Source organism: Symphalangus syndactylus, chromosome 15, assembly GCF_028878055.3.
Source record: "Symphalangus syndactylus isolate Jambi chromosome 15, NHGRI_mSymSyn1-v2.1_pri, whole genome shotgun sequence".
Lineage (NCBI taxonomy): Eukaryota > Metazoa > Chordata > Mammalia > Primates > Hylobatidae > Symphalangus > Symphalangus syndactylus.
In genome coordinates this window covers 78,128,543-78,152,214 of record NC_072437.2, presented here as the reverse complement: position 1 = coordinate 78,152,214, position 23,672 = coordinate 78,128,543, and the positions used below count along the sequence as shown (strand labels likewise).

The window sequence follows — 23,672 nt, the reverse complement described above, 5'->3', positions numbered from 1 at the left end:
CTGCTGGGTTTTGTTTGTGTAGTTTGTTTTTACCTTAACTGTAGATTTACCTTATTGCGTGTGTGTATTATTGCTGTTGGATATCTGAGTATTATGAATGCATTTACATCTGTGTTCTTACTCTCTATATACCACTTCCTAGAGAGGGAACCATGTGCTGGATTTAGCCAGTCCTGTAGTTTTCCATACCTGAAATCAAAATGGGCCATGCTTCACATCTACCCACGATGAATAGGGGTCCTTTGATTTAGAGTAAGCGGAGCTGACTGAATTCTGAGCAAATAAGTATTTTGTGAGAAACATTATTTTTCGTTTTAAATATAAGTGTCTAATACTGTATTCATATAGCCTTTGTATCTCAATACATGCTTGTCTGTTGGTATACCTTAGAGAAATAACCCACCATCAATGAGAAGGAAAGGCAAGAGGAAAAAAGTTTATATAATACTTTAAAATGGTAGATTATTTGTGGCCATTTGAATTTACTGATTTGAAGTTCTTAAAGATGCTGAGCCATGCCTTACATAGTTATTTTAGAATCTAAAGTTGTTCTGTATTTGCATAACGTTTCTGTTCTTTTTCTTCTTTAAACCCTGAAAGTGATAGATGGGAAGGAGGAACCAGATATTTTGGCATGGTCTGACAAAAATTAACTTGTCTTTGTAGCAGGATATGCTCACAACTGGAGTGTTTTCAATGCATTGTGTATTCCGTGGATTTGTTTTAAGTAAAATCAGAAACTTGAGTTAACTCCTTCTGGGTGTTAAATTACTGATTTATACAGGAAAGTTGGAAAAGGTGGTCAGCAGTTAACACCGGAAGTTCAAGAGGTTATGGTGACTTTGGAAGATTATTTGAATTACTAATTTAAAGTGATTTAGTATCTGTTACATATTATTGAATAAAGGAGAAGGTGTACTTGGAGTTTTACTGAAGAATATTTAACTGAGTCAGTTAATCCTCGAGAATATTTAACTGAATCATTCATCTTGGACATGATTCTGTGCAACTACATTAGGATGGTATATTATAATTTGATTTTTAATATTAGATTTGATATTTAATATTTTAAAAATTAGAAGCAAGTAGGAAAGGGTTTTCTGTGCCTTCAGTGTGCTAAAAAGCCAGCTAGAGGCGAGTAAGGGGAAGCAATGGTGAGACGCCAAGTTGTTCACCCTGCTATGACTGGGGCAGGATCTGGGATATCAACCCCAGACAACCCAGGCCTGGATTGATTTTTTTCTGTTGGAGATTGACAGTTCGCACTGGCCTGCCTCAGAATGTTGGCACTGACACTGACTAATTCTGTGACTGGGGCACCTTTTATAGCCTCCATCAGCCTGTTTCCCTAGCTATAAAATGCTGAAAGTGAAACCTAGCTTAAATGGCTTTCTTAAGGAATGGAAAAGAAACACGTGTAAACTATCTGGTACATAGTAGGTGCTCAGCAAATGTCCATTCCCTCTCTTTGTAGTACGTTCCTCTTTTGAAATTGAATACTTTATCAAGGCATTTGCCCTCTGCTGTGACTTGCTTTAATCCACCATCCTGTTTATCAGACATGCGGTTGAGGGAGAAGAATGCAAGGCACTGAAGAGAGTTATGGAGCGCAAAAGCCTTTGTTTACAAATAACTTGGAACCTGCTAGAGGGAAGATTATATGATTTGAGATCACGTTATTTAACGTTAATATGGTATTTGCATTTTTTCCAGTTATTTCTGTTTAGTAGAGAGAAGTAATTTAGTTTATAAAAAAAACAAGAATTCAAAATTATTTTTAAAACTAACCTTCCAGTTTATTATTTTTTATTTTTCTTCGAGACGGAGTCTCGCTCTTATCTCCCGGCCTGGAGTGTAGTGGCGCAATCTCGGCTCACTGCAACCTCTGCCTCCTGAGTTCAAGGGATTCTCCTGCCTTAGCCTCTCAAGTAGCAGAGATTACAGGCACATGCCATCACACCTGGCTAATTTTTTTTGTATTTTTAGTATAGACAGAGTTTCACCATGTTGGCCAGGCTGGTCTCAAACTCCTGACCTCAGGTAATGCACCTGCCTTGGCCTCCCAAAGTGCTGGGATTACAGGCGTGAGCCACCTCGCCTGGCCAGCCATCCAGTTTATAAACTGGATTTTAATCTGCCAGTAAATGTATTCAAGTAAATATGTGAATTGATGCATAAAGCAGTTGATTATCAAGTGTGTAAGAAAATGTTACCTATTAACTCTCTGATATTAATTTCAATAGTTAATTAAAAAGTCATGTAAAGAAAGTTAATAATTATTTTAAAATACAGAATGATTGCCTTATGAAAGGGAATGTTGTGATTTACCAATGCAATCTTTTATAATTATAATTTGTAATTAAACATTGCAGTGTTTTCTGCCCTTAAAGACAAATGTTGACTTTAACAGCTTCTATTTTGGCATAGTTATAGTTTTTCACAACGTGGAGTTTTTAAAACCTTAATATAAAAGCGAAAAAATAAAAATTATGGCAAATTAAGCTAATCTTTTCAATTAGGTATTTTGGAAATTAAATTGCTGTAACTGATTTGTTGTATTATGAAGCAAAACTTCAAGTATTATGAAGCAAAATTTCAAAAAATTTCTGTTTTTTGTTTATCGGTCCTAAAAATGTGGCAATTTAGCTAATATTTTTGATGTGGGTCAGTGGAATTATTTTTAATTTCTACATAGAATATTTCACTTAAGATATTTTCTCATAATTTTTGTTGACAGTTTAAAATATATTCATTAAAATGTTATTTTCTTTTTTTGGACTTAGGAAAAATATATTCACAGGGAAAAGACTTAATATTTTTGACATGATGGCAGTTACTGAAGAAGCACCTGAAACAGGTTTGTTAAGAATAACACTCTTTCTCAGGTGGAGAGACATTCCATCCTTCCAAGATGTCCTTAGTGTTCTAATGGTGTAATAGTTGGATATTTTAATATTCCATTCTGTCATTGGCCTGGATCCTGCTTACGAATGTGGCGGTTGTTACAAGGAAAACTTGGGACTGTAATGTCCCCCTAAACTGGGAAGGCGTCAAGAGACCAAAGAATAATTTGGGCAAGTCCAGCTTGACGAATAGATGAGTTTACTAGGACTTACATTGCATACTGGACATTCCTGAGCAGCTCTAGAGTCACCCTGCCTCCCATCTCTAAGCAGCCTTTCAGCTAATGTTCTGTTTGCCTACTCTGCACGACGACAGTGTTACCTGATATGTTCCCAGGTATGCCCTGGGATGTTTGGGTTCTCAGGGACACCTGCTTCTCAGGCACCATGGCCTTGGCTCCCTGCACAGCCTTCAGGATCCAAGCAACACACATATGCTCTTAAGTAACCTGGTGGGGGACACATCACACTACAGTTGTCAACATTGCTAGTTTTGGTCAGGCTTCCCCCTTGAAATGTTGCATTCTGTGAGACAGCGGGAGGTAAGTACTACCAATTACCGAATCCAGAGGTCCAGATTAGCTACTAATTTGGGTTAGAACAATAATAACTACCATTTACAGTGTATCTCTATGCTATTATATAATGCTATACTGGTTCCTGGCCTTAGGCAGCTTAGAAGAGGAGATAGCATTTACAAAATAACTTACTGAAGTGACTTAGTGATTGTTCAGGAGATGGGAAGAACATTCAAGGAATATATTTAACAGACTTGTAGTGTTTTCTTTGGGTAAGAAATTTGCTATTTTAAGTCTAAAAGAGAAATAAGTGTCCTCTTGCTTGACATTAAATTTAGTTTACTAGTAAAATAAATGAAGAAACTTAATACAAATGGTCTCTAGTGTATAAGTGATGAGCATTTCTAAAGAAAAGAAGTTAGTTTTTTGGATATTGGTAGAAACAATGTTGTATGTGGACTTGGGAGGCTGAGACAACAGGATGGTTTGTGACTAGAAGTTCAAGACCAGCCTGGGCAACATAGCCCCTTTCTCTAAAAAATAGAAAAAAATTATCTAGGCATGGTGGTGCATGCCTGTAATCCTAGCGACTTGGGAAGTTGAAGTGGCAGGATCACTGGAGCCCAGAATTTGAGGCTGCTGTGAGCTATGATTGTGCTATAATACTCCATCCTAAGAATCAAAGTGAGACTCCATCTCAAAAGGGGAAAAAAAAAGAATGTTGTATATGATAGATAAGTTCCTAGGCGGGCCTCCAAAGGCTCATTTAATCTTTCTACAGTTACTTATACGAACTTTTGATTTTCCCTCTATTTAATAGACTATTGGGGCTATATTTCTCATTCATGTAGCACCTACTCATGTGGCTTACAGATCATAGGAACTAGGTGTCTTAAATCTTAAATTCTTTTTTGAACAAACTGTACTGTAAAATATCTATCTATAGAGGAAAGAAGTTAATTCAGTGTTTGTTCATTTGAACTGAAGGTGAAGCTAAAAGAACAACCCCCTTCTTCTATTACAAAAACTGCATTCTCTTGTGTATGATGAAAAGAAAGTGCAAAATGCATAGGGACAAGGAATCGCCTCTCCCCTTCTCAAATGGTTAAGCGTGCATCAGAAAGGAATTTGTTGGCCAGGTGCGGTGGCTCACGCCTGTAATCCCAGCACTTTCGGAGGCCGAGGCGGGTGGATCACCTTAGGTCAGGAATTTGAGACCAGCCTGGCCAACATGGTGAAACCCCGTCTCTACTAAAAATACAAAAATTAGCCGGGCATGGTGTTGGGTGCCTGTAATCCCAGCTACTCAGAAGGTTGAGGCAGGAGAATCACTTGCACCCAGGAGGCGGAAGTTGCAGTGAGCCAAGATTGTACCATTACACTCCAGCCTAAGTGACGAGCAAAACTGTCTCAAAAAAAAAAAAAAAGAAAGAAATTGGTTGTCAGGGCAGCTGCTGTTGTCCAGCCAAAAGAAGCACTTGAAGATTCTTGAGATTCTTGAAGGAACCAGCTTACTTTTTAAAATAAAAAAATCTTATTTCTAAAACTGAAGTTAGTTGGCAAGGAAGCATTGAAGTTTTATATATTTTATAAAACAATATCAAATTATTATACTCTAGTGAGGAAAATAGCACACAACTTTAATAATTTACTCTAATGAAGATACTATTTGAATATGCTATACTTGCATGAGTCTAAAGAATGGTTTTTGTTCCCAATTAAATACAATAGCAAAATGCGGAAATGTAAATTTAGCAATTGTTCACTGTTGTTTTCCTACCACCTGAAATAATGCTGGAAATACAGTTGGCATTCAGTAATTTTTTTATTGACTGATTGAATGAGTTATTCTGTTCCATGATTCCCATGTCTTGTTCCCCACTAAGTTCTTACCACTGCTACAAAGGATATACTCGTAGGCCCTACTGGTTATCCTAGAGTCGACAGGCAGTATAGCTTAACAGAAAGAGTGTTGGTGTCGTGTAGAACTGGATTCAAATTCAGATTCTGCCTTGATAACTTTTCCCCACCTATAAAATGAGGGCTACTACATACATCTCAAAGATTAAATGAGGTAATCTGAGAAAAGTGTCAGGCACAGTGCCAGGAACATAGTACATATTTAACAAATGCTTACAAATATTAGCAAGTGTAAAAATATAGTGATGATCCTAATGATGATGGAAAAGACATAGGTGGGTCAGTGACCACCACGTAAAAGATAACTGAGATAATTAAGTTATTTTACTGGTGAGATTGCTTTGTAAATGTGGCTAGTTAAGGCTAACAACTGATTGTTTCCCAGTATCAGATGATCTAATCCAAAATACTTAATATCTAGCAGTCAGTGTGTGGCTAGACACATTTCTGCACATAAAGGCTCATAGAAATAGATTCAGAAAAAGCAAAATAGATAAAATAAGGCTTACCCAGGTAGAAGAGTAATTGAGCTATTTGTTGATATGCTTTAGTGGGCTTGGCAAAGGTGGGTAAAGAGGTAAGCTGGAGGATAAATCATATGCAATCTATGCCTCTAACCCAGAAATTGTGTTCCTAGGAATTTTTTCTAAGGAAATATTACAGATATGCGCAAAAGTGTAACTACAAGGATATTTGTCACTATAGTATTTAAAAGAGAAAATATATAAATGATCAAAATATTCAATAGTGAGGGATTGTGATACATATATATGTAAAATATATATATATAAAATGGGATACTGATGCAAGCATTCAGTGAAAAAAGTAGATTACCAAACTATATGATCCTCATTTATTTTAAAAAGTGATATCACACAGAAAAAAATAAGAAAGATAAAAGATGTTGGTAAAATAACCAAAGAATAAAAATATAGGGGAAAAGGTAGCCAAGGGATAGATATTGATATTCATTTTCTTTTTACAACTTTATTAAGGTATAATTCGTGTGCAACAAATTGCACATATTTGAAGTATATAACTTGACTAATTTTGACAAATATATACACCCATGAAACTACCAGTTATAATTTTAAACATTTTCATGACCCTCCAGTTTCCTTGTGTCCTTTTGCAATACACGCAAACACACACACCCCACACACAGTATGTAGGCAACCATAGATCTGCCTTCTGTTACAATAGAGTAGTTTGCATCTTTTAGAACTGTACATAACTGAAATCACATAGTATATACTCCTTTGCATCTGGCTTCTTTGACTCAGCATAATGATTTGAGATTCATCCATATTCTGTTACATGTACTAGTAACGCATTTTTATTACTGAGTAGGATACAATTGTATGGCTGTATCATATTTTTGTACCTATTCACCTGTTAGTGGACATTTGGGTTGTTTCCCAAATTACAACCCACATTTGGCTATTACAAAGAAAGCTGCGATTAACTTTTGTGTACAAGTCTTTGTGTGGACATGTATTATCTCTTGGGTGAATATATCCAGGGATGAAACGACTATGTTGAATAATAGATATATTGTAACTTTTTAAGAAGCTATCAAACTGTTTTCCAAGGTGGTTGTACCATTTTATGTTCCCAGCAGCAGTCACTGGTGGGAATATGGCTCATTTTCAAAAGATGATCTGAAGTTTCCAAAGTAAATTATTGAAACGTAATTTGATAGTGGTAATTAGCCAACATGATAATACGTTACTCATAGGGTTGGTTGTGAGGATTACATGCACTAATGCATAAAATGCATTTAAGCACAGAGGAAGCACTCAGTATTCATTAGCAGTTTTATTGTTACTCTGTTAATTTAACTTCTTTGGTTGTTAACAGTAGTACATTTGTGACTAATTTTGATAGACTAAAGATAAACAGGCTAGACTTTAAAAATGAAAGTCACATGTTCTACAAAAAACATTCACATGCATAAAAATACCCTTAAACAAAATACAAATTTATTTTTTTCTTTCCAGTAGAGGGGGCAGTGATTACCTGGCATTGTTGGAAAACAAAAGTTAAGCTTGCCATTATTGTAGTTACAATTTTTAATATAATTTTTGCAGTTATCTCTCAGTAACTTTTTATTATATACTATTTAATTATGAATGTCAGGTCTGAAAAATACATGATCAATTCAGGATTGGTTGTAACTTTTAAAAAAAAGATACTTACATTGACTTGTTCTTATCTAAAATGTCTTTATTATATAGACACATCACCTTCACTTTGGGATGTGGAATTTGCTAAGCAGTTAGCCGCAGTAAATGAACAACCCCTTCAGAATGGATTTGAAGAGCTAATCCAGTGGACAAAAGAGGGGAAACTATGGGAGTTCCCAATTAACAATGAAGCAGGTAAGTGTTAATTTCAGGGGGTTATAAAATGTATTGATTGAGATTATTTCTGCCAGATATTTACTTTTAGAGTGTAGATACTTACATGAATTTCAAAATGTTTTGTCGATATCTTCATGGTGTCCTAAAATAAATCTGACAAGGTTTTTTAAAAAAGATGTTAGAATTTCACTTATTTTTAGATATTCGGTAAGGAAAAATGAAGAAGTAAAACTATATGGCAAAAATCTATCATGAATTTCTATGATGTAAAAGGACTGAGAACTGCAAATGATACCAGTTTTCTAATCACTAAACAGGATATTACTTGGTGAATCTTCAATAAATTAAATAAGGCGTATAAGATTATACTTAAATTTTGGAGAACACTACAACTCTTAAAAGTCTCACGCTGGTGTCCTTTAGTCATAAAACCATTGCATTAATGAGGTGCAAGGAACTTGTATGAGCCACTCAAAGCAAAAACAGTACGCTTTGGAAATCTTTGCCTGCATAATATAGGTGCTTTGAACTGGCAACAGAATATCATCTACTTTACTGGGTATTTTTTGGAGACGTTACCTCTTCCTAAATCAAAAGAAAAACAGTATTACTATGCTGTTTATTTTTTATGATACCCATGTTGTCATCAGCTAAACATTTTAATTAAATTTATAGATGTATTTTGAAATAGAAAAGATGTATGGCTGGGTGCGGCTCACGCCTGTTATCCCAGCAGTTTAGGAGGCTGAGGCGGGCAGATAGCCTGAGTTCAGGAGTTCGAGACCAGCCTGACCAACATGGTGAAATGCCGTCTCTACTAAAAATACAAAATTAGCCAGGCATAATGGCGCATGCCTATAATCCCAGCTACTCAGGAGGTTGAGGCAGGAGAATCGCTTGAACCCGGGAGGCAGAGGTTGCAGTGAGCCGAGATCGTGCTATTGCACTCCAGCCTGGGCAACAAGAGTGAAACTGTATTTCAAAAAACAAACAAAAAAAGAAAAGATTTATTTACTTTTAGGGTAAGATTAGCTAGAAGTTGGAAAAGCCTAAATAAGTCTTAGGAAAATGTAGTCTGTATTTTAACCTTCATAATGTTAATGGTATCATTGTAATATCTTAATTTTTGATAATCTTTATTTGTTGGATTAATAGGTGGAATGGAAGCTTAAGTATCAGAAATATTTAGTCTTATATGTAAATAATATAATTAACATAAAGTGTTAACTTTTTATAGGAAACCTTCAGAGACTTAGAGATTCTTTTAGCAAATTCTTAATATTTTGTATATTCATATTGTTTTTGTTTTGTTTTTTGAGATGGAGTCTCACTCTGTCACGCAGGCTGGAGTGCAGTGGCGTGATCTCGGCTCACTGCAACCTCCACCTCTACCATGAGAATTCCAGCAATTCTTATGCCTCAGCCTCTTGAGCTAATTTTTGTATTTTTAGTAGAGATGGGGTTTTGCAGTATTGGCCAGGCTGGTCTCAAACTCCAGACCTCAGGTGATCCACCCTCTTTGGCCTCCCAAAGTGCTGGAATTACAGGCGTGAGCCACCGCACCTGGCCTGTATATTCATATTGTACTTGCAATAATATAGCATACTGTGTTTCATGTATTACATAAACTGTATATTGCTTAAAGTATAGTTTCTGTGTTCTAGGAGGTATCAGGGTAACATAAAAAGACCAACGCCTTTTTAGTTGTGCAAACCTGAGTACCAGCCCTGTCCATTTTAGCCATTTGCCTTTGAGGAAATTATTTAAGCTCCTGGGTCTCAGTATCCTCTCTGTAAAATAATATCTGATATTAAGGGAAGATTTGGTTTACTCTTAAAACATGTTTGGTTTCATTATTTGAAGAAACTTGGGTGTTCCAAGTCCTCATGGTTAAAAACCTGATTTAAAAACCCAGTATTAGGCCGGGCACAGTGGCTCATGTCTGTAATCCTAACTATTTGGGAGGCTGAGGCAGGAGAATCACTTGAACCCAGGAGGTAGAGATTGCAGTGAGCCAAGATCGTGCCACAGCACTCCAGCCTGGGTGACAGAGTGAAACTCTGTCTCAAAAAAAAAAAAAAGAAAAGAAAGAAAAAAAAAAAACAGTATTGAGGTATAATAATGTGACTTTATTCAGGAGAGTCAGTGAAGCATAGTGGTTTTAGAAGTTCCAGATCCTGAGTAAGTTACAGACTTGATCTCTCCAAGCCTTACTTCCTTCATCTCTAAAATGTTGGGAATAATAATAGGACTCATTATACAAGATTGGTGTGAGAATTAAGTGAGGTTAAACAAGTAGAGCATCATCACCATCATCATCCCTGTTTCTACAGCAACAACATTGTGAAGGGGTTTGCTTCTGTTACTGTTTTCCATTGTATACTGTAACATTTTATTTTTCAAAATTTTACTTTATACTGGAACATTTTAAATCTTAAAATATTAGCAAGGATAGTATGTATTATCTGGGAACCACCAAATAGAGTGTTAGGAAAGCACGAACTCATGGTATGTTGTCATCAGCAGTGAAACACTTAAGTGCATCAAATTGATCTTGAGTGATCAAACTCCAACGGAATTTATCTTAAATTTGACCTGGTTTCTGAGAAAATTTAATTTCTAAAAAAGGAGAGAAACATGTTTTTTGGTCAGGTTGGGGAGATAAATGTGACAGCTATCCACATGACACTGCATATTATTGATATTTCAGAGTTGGAAAAGGAGGTGATCAGTAACTCATTTTCAGCTCCTTAAGGCAATTGTTATCTGAAGTAAAAACAGGAAAGGACTATAAAACTCTTACTTTGATCACTGCCCTGGGTACACACTTAGAAACTTGTACTTTGGGCCGGGCGCGGTGGCTCACGCTTGTAATCCCAGCACTTTGGGAGGCCGAGGCGGGCGGATCACGAGGTCAGGAGATCGAGACCACGGTGAAACCCCGTCTCTACTAAAAAGTACAAAAAATTAGCCGGGCGCGGTGGCGGGCGCCTGTAGTCCCAGCTACTCGGAGGCTGAGGCAGGAGAATGGCGTGAACCCGGGAGGCGGAGCTTGCAGTGAGCCGAGATTGCGCCACTGCACTCCAGCCCGGGCGGCAGAGCGAGACTCTGTCTCAAAAAAAAAAAAAAAAAAAAAAAAGAAACTTGTACTTTGAGAAACTGGCATTGTAACTTGGAGCCTCAATAATTCAATAACTTCCTTTTATATTTCTTATACTTAAATGTTGAAATGAATGAAATACCTTTCTTTCCCTACTAATAGTTAGCTTTATGAAGATTTATTTGGATTCTTTTGGGGAAAGATGTTTTGTTTTGTTTTTAGTAGTATTGGAACATAATATTGAAAATGACAAAGTGACATATCGTGTTTACAATTTAGTTCTCAGTATGGTGTTTTTCCATTATATAAAAAATTAAGGTTTGTTGTTTTGCCACTTAATGCGTATAAATTATTTTTCCAATTGAGAAGAGCTTTTTTTCTGTTTCTGTTTCAAGAACTTGTTAGTCCCTTCCCTTGTGCTTTGCCTGCATGGAGATTTACAAGCGCTATTAGGTGGAATTGTTCTCACTTAGACTTGGCACTAGTTTTATATGTTGGATTGTTAGTGATACGTTTTTATTTTAGCCTCTACTTTGATTTTAACTAAATTTAATCACATTTATGCCTACCCAGTAACAGAGTGTTTCTAAGGCTGGTTTTTATGGGGGAGGGGGATTTGTTGGGGGGGAGGGTTGGCTTCTTTAATACAACATAAAAGCATGATCCATGAAAGAAGAAAGTGGTAAGTAAGTTGAACTATATTAAAAATAAGACGTTTGCACTGTGAAAGACACTGTTAAAATATAAAAAGACAAGCCACAGTGTAGGAGAAAATATTTGCAAAACACATATCTGTGATAAAAGACAGGTATACAAAATACATATTTAAAATGCTTGGCTGAGCGTGGTGGCTCGCACCTGTAATCCCAGAACTTTGGGAGGCTGAGGCAGGTGTATCACCTGAGGTCACGAGTTCAAGACCAGCCTGGCCAACATGGTGAAACCCCATGTCTACTAAAAATACAAAATTAGCCAGGCATGGTGGCGCATGCCTGTAATCCCAGCTACTCGGGAGGCTGAGGCAGGAGAATCGCTTGAAGCCGGGAGGCGGAGGTTGTGGTGAGCCGAGATTGCGCCATTGTACTCCAGCCTAGGCAACAAGAGTGAAACTCCGTCCCAAAATAAATAAAATAAGATAAAGTAAAATAAAATAAAGTGCAAAATATGGCCGGGCGCAGTGGCTCATGCCTATAATCCTAGCACTTTAGGAGGCCCAGGTGGGTGGATCAGTTGAGATTAGGAGTTTTGAGACCAGACTGGTCAACATGGTGAAACCCCAACTCCTCTAAAAATATAAAAATTAGCCAGGCTTGGTGGTGCACGCCTGTAATTCCAGCTACTCAGGAGGCTGAGGCATGAGAATCTCTTTTTTTTTTTTTTTTTTTGAGACGGAGTCTCTGTCGCCCAGGCTGGAGTGCAGTGGCGCAATCTCGGCTCACTGCAAGCTCCGCCTCCCGGGTTCACGCCATGAGGCATGAGAATCTCTTGAACTCAGGACAGGGAGGTTGCAGTGAGCTGAGATCTCGCCACTGCACTCCAGTCTAGGTGACAGAGCAAGACTCTATCTCAAAAATAAATAAATAAAAATAAAATGGGCTGGGTGCAGTGGCTCATGCCTGTAATCGCAGCACTTTGGGAGGCCGAGGTGGGAGGATCACCTCAGGTAAGGAGTTTGAGACCAGCCTGGCCAACATGGTGAAACCCCGCCTCTACTAAAAATGGAAAAATTAGCCAGGCGTGATGGCGGGGCCTGTAATCTCAGCTACTCAGGAGGCTGAGACACACGAATTGCTTGAACTTGGGAGGTGGAGTGTATAATGTCTTTGCTATTGTGAATAGTGCTGCAGTGAACATACATTGCTTGAACCTGGGAGGCAGAGATCGCACCACTGCATTCCAGCCTGGGCTACAGAGCGCGACTCTATCTCAAAAATAAATAAATAAATAATAAAAAGAAAATGGCAAAATATCTGTTCAGATACTTTACCAAAGAACATATAAGGATGGCATATGAAAACATCATATGTTGTTAGGGAATTGGAAATTATTTTTTTCAAATAGCTAAATGTTTACTTTTTAATTTATGTCTCCTTTTTGAAACTCTTATTTTTTTGTGTCTCTAATTTGTGTTTTCTTCCTGTTTTTTTATTTCCAACTTTAATTTTAGGTTCAGGGTTACATGTGCAAGTTTGTTACATGGGTAAATGGAGTGTCAGGGGATTTGGTGTACAGATAATTTTGTCACCCAGGTAATCAGCATAATACCTGATAGGTGGTTTCCCAATCTTTATTCTCCTCCCACCCTCCACCCTCAAATAAGCCCCAGTGTCTGTCGTTGCCTTCTTTGTGTCTATAGGTACTCAGCGTTTAGCTTCCACTTATAAGTGAGGACATGCAGTATTTGGTTTTCTGTTTCTGCAGTAATTCACTTAGGATAATGGCCCCCAGCTCCATCCATGTTGCAGCAAAGGTCATGACCTCATGATTTTTATAGCTGCATAGTATCCCATGGTGTGTATGTACCACATTTTCTTTATCCAGTCCACCATTCATGTGCACCTAGGGGTTGATTCCATGTCTTTGCTATTGTGAATAGTGCTGCAGTGAACATACATATGCATGTATCTTTATGATAGAATAATGTATATTCCTTTGGGCATATACCCAGTAATCGGATTGCTAAGTTGAGTGGTAGTTGTGTTTTAAGTTATTTGAGAAATCTCCAGACTGCTTTCCACAGTGGCTAAACTAATTTACATTCCCACCAACAGTTTATAAGCATTCCCTTTCCTCTGCAACCTTAGGAGCATCTGTTGTTTTCAGCATTTTAATAGTAGCTATTCAGACTGGTGTGAGATGGTATCTCATTGTGGTTTTGATTTGCATTGCCTGGATGATCCGTGATAATAAGCATTTTTCATATGTTTGCTGGCCATGTGTATGTCTTCCTTTGAGAAGTGTCTGTGAATGTCCTTTGCCCATCTTTTAATAGGGTTGATTGTTTTTTGCTTCTTCAATTGTTTGAGTTCCTTATAGATTCTGGATATTAGACCTTTGTTGGATACATAGTTTGCAGATATTTTCTGTCATTCTGTAGGTTTTCTGTTTTTTTGAAATTTTATTTGTTGTGCAGAAGCTCTTTAATTAGGTCCCACTTCTCAATTTTTGTTTGTGTTACAGTTGCTTTTTTTTTTTTTTTTTGAGACAGAGTTTTTGCTCTTGTTGCCCAGGCTGGAGTGCATTGGTGTGATCTCAGCTCACTGCAACCTCTGCTTCTTGGGTTCAAGTGATTCTCCTGCCTCAGCCTTCCAGTTAGTTAGAATTACAGGCGCCTGCCACCACGCCCAGCTAATTCTTTTTGTATTTTTAGAAGAGGCAGGGTTTCACCATGTTGGCCAGGCTGGTCTTGAACTCCTGACCTCAGGTGATCTGCCCGCCTCAGCTTCCCAAAGTGCTGTGATTACAGGGGTGAGTCACTGTGCCTTGCCTACAGTTGCTTTTTGACTTTGTCATGAAGTCCTTGCTTGGGCTGTTGTCTAGAATGGTATTTCCTAGATCTTCTTGTAGGGTTTTTATAGTTCTAGATTTCACATTTAAGCCTTTAATCCATCTTGAGTTGATTTTTGTATATGGTCAAAGGTGGGGGTCCAGTTTCAGTCTTCTGCATGTGGCTACTCTAAGGCTAATTTTTGATATGCTTTCCTAGAGTGAGTAATTCTCAATTTAGAGGCTTCAGTGGGCAAAGAAGGTCAGGATGAATGTTAATCACACTTTTGTTTCTATTCTTTAGTTGGTTTAAACTTTTTCACTTCTTATGTGTCCTCTAGGGTATCTGAAATATGTGCTGTAATATGATTCAACAAGAACAGTGAGAAAAGTTGAAATTACCATAAAACCCTAAAGAAGGGCTCTGTAATTTGGGCAAGTATAGTGTGGAGAAAATTAGGGGAAGTGTAAAGATTATTAGGTATGTGCTAACTGACAGGTAGCAGGATCTGTTTGTTGTTTTTGATGAGATTATGGCCTGTGAACAGGAGCCTTAAAGTACTGACAGGAAAATAAATAATAGTTTTGATAATACATAGAAGTGGAAACGACAATTCAAAGTGAAAATGACTGAGTTTGGTTCAGTGCTCTACTATGGCCTTCTCAAAAATAATTGGTCATTGCTATTAACTGGATTTCACCCTTTATTTGTTGTACCATATTTTAAAAGTGTTTTCAATATTTAAAGCAGAATTAGACACAATTAACCTGTCACCTTATTTGATTGTGCATCATATAGGATTTCCTTCTTATGTTCAATGTTTCACTGTCTCTTATGTTTTCTTTACTATGTTGTGCTCCTTTGGTTTATTAAAAATATTTTAAATTACATAGATAATAAAGTTTATTTGCAAAAGAGTCAAATCGTGTGAAAGAATACTGTACTTTACCCCTCAGTTCTCTTCTTTTTTTCCTGAAATAACCATTGTCAATAGTTTGATATATGTCCTCTCACTCAGCATTAAATGGCAGTTACGGATTTATCTGCTGTTTTATTTGACTTGTATGGGAGCATACCATACATATATTGTCTTGCAGTGTGTGTGTGTGTGTGTGTGTATGTGTATATTTTGTTACTTAGCAATATGTCTTGGAAGCATTTCCTTGTCAGTACATAGAGATAGACCTTATTCATTTTATAGTTCTATATGCCCCATTGTTATGAATGCAGACTATAATTTCTTTTACCGTTTTCCTTTTGAATGATGGAGCTATAGTAGATCCTTTTATACATGTTCTTGTGTACATGTTTGAGTACAATTCAGAATAGGTATATTTTCAATGGCAATAAATACTTACAAAGTCTCTTCTGAAATGATAGCCAGTCAACCAACTATGTAAAAATTCTGTTTCTCCACAGCCTAACTAATACTGGATATTGTTAACCTTTCAAATGTTATCAAGTGGTGTTTTTATTTGCATTTCCCTGATTGATAACCAGATTACAAATCTTTTCATATGTTTATTGGCTATTTGTACTTCCTCTGTGACTTACGTTTTTACATCCTTTGACTGTTTCTGTCGGGCTCTTTGTTAATAGTGTTTGTAGGAACTCAATATATTATGGACTTTCATTCTTAAACTCTTACATGTGTTGGAAATATGTTTCCCAGTTTGTCTCTTTGCCTTCTTTTAAAATAATTTGACTTTAAAAATCATAGTAAGCATTTAGTTTAATATAAGTTTAATATAAAAGGTAATAATATAAAGCACAAGGCTTATAAAGCAGTTCTTTTTATCACCTATTAGGCCTGTTCTCAGAGCCAACAGTTTTTAGTCTTTTAGCTGTGTTTTATTTTTTATATTTCTCAATTATATGCTTACCTCTATTTTAGGTGTCGTCTAGTATATATATCTTCTCCTCATCCTTCCAATGTAGATGTATTACAATTTTTTTGTAAGACCTGAATTCATTGTTTACACTAATATGACTATGGACAGTTGTGTGGGGTGTTGTTTTGTTACTTGGGGTATTTTGGGACAGGGTCTCACTCCGTCACCCAGGCTGGAGTGCAGTGACAGGATCATGGCTCACTGCAACCTCGAATTCCTGGGCTCAGGTGATCCTCCCATCTCAGCCTTTCTAGTAAGGAGAGGACCACAGGCACACCACCATGCCTGGCTAATTTTTTTTTCTAAAGATGAGGTCTCACTATGTTGCCCAGGCTGGCCTCAAACTCCTGGGCTGAAGTGATCCTCCTGCCTTGGCCTCCCAAAGTGCTGGGATTACAGGTGTGAGCCACTGTTCCCAGCCTGGAAAATTGTTTAATGGTAAGACAAAAAATTACTGTATTTTCCTTCCTGTTCCCCTGTTCCCACCCAAAGTTAGCAATTGCTTTATTTTTCTTCCTATTTGCTTTGTTTTTCCTTGAGTCTCTAGCTAAGTTTTTCTACATTTCATACAGCCTCTCAAATTCACATGCACAAAAATATTGGATTTCCTGTTAATTTTTTTTTTGTCCATGGGTGCCTGGAGCTGTCTGTAGCCGTCATCTATACCTAGGTCTTCTGGCACAACTGTCTTCCTATCATTTTGCCCTCCTCCTGGGACTTCTGTCTCTTCTATGTTGGATACCCTTTCTTTTTGGATCACATATTTTCTTCTCTATCTCATTTTGTTGAAGCACATGCTTTGAGACCCTTGATATATAAAATATCTTTCCTCTGTCTTGGTACTTTTTTAATGGTTTACTTGAGGATAAAAATCAAGATTGGAAATAGTTTTATTTCACAATAAGCCTTTGCTCCACTGTCTTTCTTGCTCTGTCACCCAGGCTGTAGTGCAGTGGTGCGATCTTAGCTCCCTGCAACCTCCACCTCTCAGGTTCAAGGTATTCTCCTGCCTCAGCCTCCCGAATAGCTGGGATTAGAGACATGAGCCACTGCACCTGGCCTTTTTTTTTTTTTTTTTTTTTTTTTTTTGAGTCAGAGTCTCACTCTGGTTGTCCAGGCTAGAGTGCAGTGGTGCGTTCTTGACTCACTGAAGCCGTGACCTCCCAGGCTCAGGTTATTTCCCACCTCGGCCTCCCATACAGGCACCCACCACCATGCCTGGCTAATTTTTTATATTTTTATTAAGGACGGGGTTTTACTGTGTCACCCAGGCTGGTCTTGAACTCCTGCACTTAATAAGCAATCCACTCGCCTCATCCTCCCAGAGTGCTGGGCTTACAGCCATGATCCACGTGCCCAGCCACTGCACTGTCTTATGTCGTTGAGAATGCTTTTGCCATTTTTTCCATTCTTATCCTAGATTCATTGTATGTGATCTCTTTTATTTATTTATTTTTTGGTAACTTTTAGCATCTTCTCTTCATAATATTCATAAGTTTCAGGAGGGTTATTCTTGGAAAGGGATTTTGTTTACAATCATTGTTCTAGACATTATTAGATAATTTTAATCCAGTAACTTCATTTTTCAATTCTGGGTAAATTTTCTTGTATTATTTGATAATTTCAGCCTCCCAATCTTTTTCTTTTTCTCCTTTTGTTCTGTGCTCTGGGGACATTCCTCAACTATTATCTTACAATCTCTCCATTGGATTTTTGTTTCTGATGCCATATTTGTAACTTCCAAATGCTTCATTGGGCTGGGCGCGGTGGCTCACGCCTGTGATCCCAGCACTTTGGGAGGCCGAAGCAGGCGGATCACCTGAGGTCAGGAGTTTGAGACCAGCCTGGCCAACATGGTGAAACCCCATCTCTACTAAAAATACAAAAATTAGCTGGGCATGGTGGCGAGTGCCTGTAATCCCAGCTACTCAGGAGGCTGAGGCAAGAGAATCACTTGAACCCAGGAGGCAGAGGTTGCAGTGAGCTGAGATTGCGCCATTGCACTCCAGCCTGGGCAGCAAGAGTAAAACTCTCTCTCAAAAAAAGAAAAAAAACTAAATGCATTGTTGTTGTTCTTCTTTTTAGTGTTAGATTTTTTTTCCCCAAAGTGTTAAGATTACAGGCGTGAGCCACTGTGCCTGGCCCAGTTTCATTCTCTTGAAGGCTCTGGGCTGTAAATGTCACACATCACTTCTGTTTAGGTTCTGCTGGTAATAATTTAAACATATGCCCATGCCTAACCCAGAAGGGGCTGGGAAATGTAATGTTGCTGAACAGCCAGGTACAGGTTTTTTTTTTTCTTTTCTTTTAAGAGGTGTAGTGTCACTTTGTCACTCAGGCTGGAGTGCAGCGGTGTGATCACAGCTTACTGCAGCCTCAAACTCCTGGGCTCAAGTGACTGATCCTTCTGCCCCCAGCGTTCCAGGTACTAGGACTACAGGTGCACGCCACCACACCTGGCTAATTTTTAAATGTTCTGTAGAGATGGGGTCTCACTTTGTTGCTCAGGCTGGTCTTAAACTCCTGGCTTCAAGCTATCCTCCTGTCTCAGCCTCCCAACGTGCTGAGATTATAGACATGAGCCACCATCCCCTGCCCATGCACATGTTTAGTTCTTTTACCAAGATAAAAAGCCAGAATGGATTTGAGAGATAGATATCAGTTCCTGTGAAGGTGTCTGTCACTTATGCTAGACACTTTCTTAAAATGTCTACTGTTCTTTGAATGTTTGTTTATACTTGAAAGGAAGGCCATGAAAAGCTGTTTGTTAGAGGCGTGTGAATGGATGGGACTAGTTAACTGGTGGCTTCATTTGAGAGGAATTGGGAAGGAACCTTCATTTAAGGACTTCTGTAACTCCATATTTATAATTCTTCTCACTAAGTTTCTCCAATGAGAAATCTTCTAACCGCTTGACTTGAGGCTACAGGCCTTGGCTGTAAGATAATTTAGAATGTTTAGAATGTCTTTAGTGAATAGAGATTTAATTTGTACATAGCTCTGTAGCCTTTTTCTATTTATCTAGAACTTATTTTTGTATGTAGTATACCCTCTTTATTGCTCTCTTTTTTTCCTTTGGGTGGGGGAAAAGAATTGGGGGTGAGGGGGAATGTCTCACCATTCAGCATACAGACTTTCACTTAATTCTCCTCTTATCAATCCAACAACTCATTTTCTCTTTCCATTTTAATTTCTCCAAAAAGTAAACTGCTCATCTTCTTCAGGAATGGAGGAGGATACGCATCTAGAGGTGCATGTGGGAGATGGGACATGGGAGATCTAACTGTTCCCTAAACCCATTTTCAATGAATCCTCCTGTTTTTTGTTCCTTATCCCTACTCATAACTTCAGTGGTACCTGATTCCTCTATTCTTGAAGCCTTTTTGCTTCTTGTCTTCCTCTTTTACAGATAGTTTTGGTATCTTCTCCTCTGCTAAGTCAGTTACTACTTATATGTGCACTTTTCATCTTCTACAGTTTTACTGCCATCTCTTGTCTGTTACTGTTTCTTTTTCTTTTCATCTTTGTGCTTTTGTACTTTTTATTCTTTTTATGGCCATTTGGTAGGTGTCACAAGGAGCAGAGATTTAAGCATGGGTTCACTTTGCCATAGTTTAAGTCCTTGCTGCTTATCTTTTGTGTGTGTGTGTGTGTGTTTTGTTTTTTTGTTTTTGATACACAGTCTCACTCTGTTGCCCAGGGTGGAGTGCAGAGGCGCAATTACAGCTCACCGCAGCCTTGACCTCTGGGCTTAGGTGATCCTCCCACCTCAGCCTCTTAAGTATGATAGCTGGGGTAGGGCACAGTGGCTCACGCCTGTAATCCCAGCACTTTGGGAGGCCAAGTGGGGCGGATCACAAGGTCAGGAGTTTGAGATCAGCGTGGCCAACATGATAAAACCCCATCTCTACTAAAAACACAGAAAGTAGCCGGGCGTGGTGGCGGGTGCCTATAGTCCCAGCTACTCGGGAGGCTGAGGCAGGAGAATTGCTTGAAATCGGAAGGCGGAGGTTGCAGTGAGCAGAGATCATGCCACTGCACTCCAGCCTGGGCGAAGAAGTGAAACTCTGTCTCAGAAAAAAAAAAAAAAAAAAAGTGTGATAGCTGGGGTGACAGGCACATGCCAGCATGCCTGGTTAATTTTTCTGTATTTTTGATAGAGGTGGAGTTTCGTCAGGTTGCCCAGGCTAGTCTCAAACTCCTGGGCTCAAGCAGTCTACCTGCCTTGGTCTGCCAAAGTGCTGGAATTACAGGCGTGAGTCACCGTGGCTGACCTTGTTGCTCATCTTTTAGTAAGATAATTTAGAATGTTTAGAATGTCTTTAGCAAATAGAGATTTAATTTGTACATAGCTCTGTGGCCTTTTTCTATTTATCTCGAACTTATTTTTGTATATAGTATACCCTCTTTATTGCTCTCTTTTTTTTTCCTTTGCATTATATGTGCCAGTACCACTTGGCTGTCATTCATTCATTGATTCATTCAGGAAGGATCTATTCATTCTGCCCTCCTGCAGCATTCTAAGTTAAAAAGACTGTTGATCTACTTTATCTGATATTCATACAGCCAGTCATACTTTGAAAAAAATTAATATTACCAAGATAACATTAACCATCCATTTTACTTTCAATCTACCTATGTGGTGTTTAAGGTGAATTTCTTATGAACAGCATGTAGTTGGTTTATGTTTTTATATCCACTGTGCCAGTCTCTGTCTTTTAATTTGTATACTTAGATTATTTACATTTAAAGTATTATTTTCTGTTCATTTTCTCTATTTCTCGTTCCTCTGTCTTTTCTTTTTTCTTTTTCTTTCTTTCTTTTTTTTTTTTTTTTGGACAGAGTCTCACTTTGTTGCCCAGGCTGGAGTGCAGTGGCGCAATCTCAGCTCACTGCAACCTCTGCCTCCTGGGTTCAAGCAGTTCTGCCTCAGCCTCCCGAGTAGCTGGGACTACAGGCGCTTGCCACCATGCCCAGCTAATTTTTGTATTTTTAGTAGAGATGGGGTTTCACCACGTTGGCCAGGCTGGTCTCGAACTCCTGACCTTGTGACCTGCCCCACCCCTACCCCCACCCCCAGCCTCCCGAAGTATTGGGATTACAGGCATGAGCCACCATACCTGGCCTCCTCTGTCTTTTCTTGGCTTTTTTTTTTTTTTTTTTTTTTTTTTTTTTGAGACAGGGTCTCACTCTGTCGCCCAGGCTAGAGTGCAGTGGTATGATCACAGCTCACTACAGCCTCGACCTCCCAGGCTCAGGTGATCCTCCCACCTCAGCCTTTCAAGTAGCTGGGACTACAGGCATGTGTCACCACACCTGGCTAATTTTTTGCATTTTTTGTAGAGACAGGGTTTTACCATGTTTCCCAGTCTGGTCTTGAACTCCTGGGCTCAAGCAATCCCCTTGTCTCAGCCTCCCAAAGTGCTGGGATTATAGGTGTGAGCCACGGTGCCTGGCCTCTCAGCTTCTTGTGAGCTGCCTGAACATTTTTCACAATTCTGTCTTGTTTTATTTATGTATTTTAAAATATAATTCTTATAGTGTTCTTGATGGTTGCCATTATTGATGAAAATATTCCTTAGCGGCCGGACGCAGTGGCTCACACCTGTAATCCCAGCACTTTGGAAGGCCGAGGCAGGTGGATCACCTGAGGTCAGGAGTTCAAGCCAGCCTGACCAACATGGTGAAACCCCATCTCTACTAAAAATACAAAAATCAGCTGGGTATGGTGGTGGGCACCTGCAATCACAGCTACAGGGGAGGCTGAGGCAGGAGAGTCACTTGAACCTGAGAGGTGGAGGTTGCAGGGAGCTGAGATTGCGCCATTGCACTCCAGCCTGGGTGACAAGAGTGAAACTCCATCTCAAAAGAAAAAAATAATCATTAGCAATAATTGCCATCCTATTTATTTAATTTTATTTTTTTTTTTTTGAGACAGAGTGTCACTCTGTTGTTCAGGCTGGAGTGTAGTGGCTCGATCTTGGCTCCCTACAACCTTTGCCTCTCGGGTTCAAACAATTCTTATACCTCAGCCTCCCAAGTAGCTGGGATTACAGACACATGCCATCATGCCTGGCTAATTTTTTTGGTATTTTTAGTGGAGACAGGGTTTCACCATGTTGGCCAGGCTTGTCTTGAACTCCTGACCCTGAGTGAGCCGCCTGCCTCAGCCTCCCAAAGTGCTGGGATTATAGGCGTGAGCCACCACACCTGGTCTTGCCACCACATTTTTAACATTTTCAGCATGCTAGGCATTGTAAATGAACTTTATATATAGTTTGTGTCTGTTTGATCTTTACAAAAATGCCAGCAAGGTGCTATTTTAGTTCTCATTATTATGCCTGAGGAATCTGCTACTCAGAGAAGTTAATTAATTTGTCCAAAGTCACTGTTGTTAAATTGGTGGGCAAAGTTAGGTCTAACTCTAGGCCAGGTGCGGTGGCTCACACCTGTAATCCCAACACTTTGGGAGGCCGAGGCGGGCAGATAACTTGAGGTCAGGAGTTCGAGACCAGCCTGGCCAACATGGTGAAACCCTGTCTCTACTAAAAATAAAAAAATTAGCTGCGCGTGGTGGTACATGCCTGTAGTCCCAGCTACTTGGGAGGCTGAGGCAGGAGAATCACATGAAACCCAAAAGGCAGAGGTTGCAGTGAGTTGAGATCGTCCCACTCCACTTCAGCCTGAGCAACAGAGCAAGACTCCATCTCAAAAAAAAAAAAAAAAAAAAAAAAAAATACAACCTAGGTCTAACTCCAGAGTTCATGCCTTAAACTGTAATATTATATTACCTCAATATTATTTTTATGATGTAGGTTTTGTATTTACACTTATAATGTAATGTATTTTGTCTCATTTCCTAGGTTTTGATGATGATGGTTCAGAATTTCATGAACATATATTTCTGGAGAAACACCTGGAGAGCTTTCCAAAACAAGGACCAATTCGCCACTTCATGGAGCTGGTGACTTGTGGCCTTTCCAAAAACCCATATCTTAGTGTTAAACAGAAGGTTGAGCACATAGAGTGGTTTAGAAATTATTTTAATGAAAAAAAGGATATTCTAAAAGAAAGTAACATACAGTTCAATTAAGACCATGGAAATTTTTATTTCAAACAATTAGAGATGGATATTACAACTAAATAAAATAATTTTACTAGAGTTTGTATATGTTATGTTCATTATTACATTTGATTTGGCTGGTATAAATGTTACATTGTTTTAAAAAATATGGTAACTGAAAAATATTCTTGCATGGAGAAAAATCATCAGCATTTATAGGTTCAAAAGAATATCTGGGAATTAGTAATACATTTAACACAACAACTCCTAACCTTTTTCTTTTCACTCAGTGACCACACTTCTTTGAAATACAATACAATTACTGGATGGTATCACAGTACTATGTTATAAGAGTTGAGATGATTTATAGACAGATATATATGTACATACGTTTATTTGTTTACATTTATACATGCTTATATTTTA

General features: G+C 38.5%; 1 protein-coding gene across 2 annotated transcripts in view; it reads left to right on the top strand.

Moving 5' to 3' along the window:
* Positions 1 to 23,345, top strand: part of MRPS31 (mitochondrial ribosomal protein S31) — a 39,040-nt gene extending 15,695 nt beyond the window's left edge. For both annotated transcript variants that reach the window (XM_055244265.2, XM_055244266.2), the window contains exons 5-7: positions 2,784 to 2,857; positions 7,579 to 7,722; positions 23,047 to 23,345. In XM_055244265.2, coding sequence (XP_055100240.1) covers positions 2,784 to 2,857; positions 7,579 to 7,722; positions 23,047 to 23,276 — 448 coding nt within the window. In that variant the 3' untranslated portion in view covers positions 23,277 to 23,345. The remainder of the gene's footprint in view (positions 1 to 2,783; positions 2,858 to 7,578; positions 7,723 to 23,046) is intronic.
* The last annotated feature ends 327 nt before the right edge of the window (positions 23,346 to 23,672 follow it).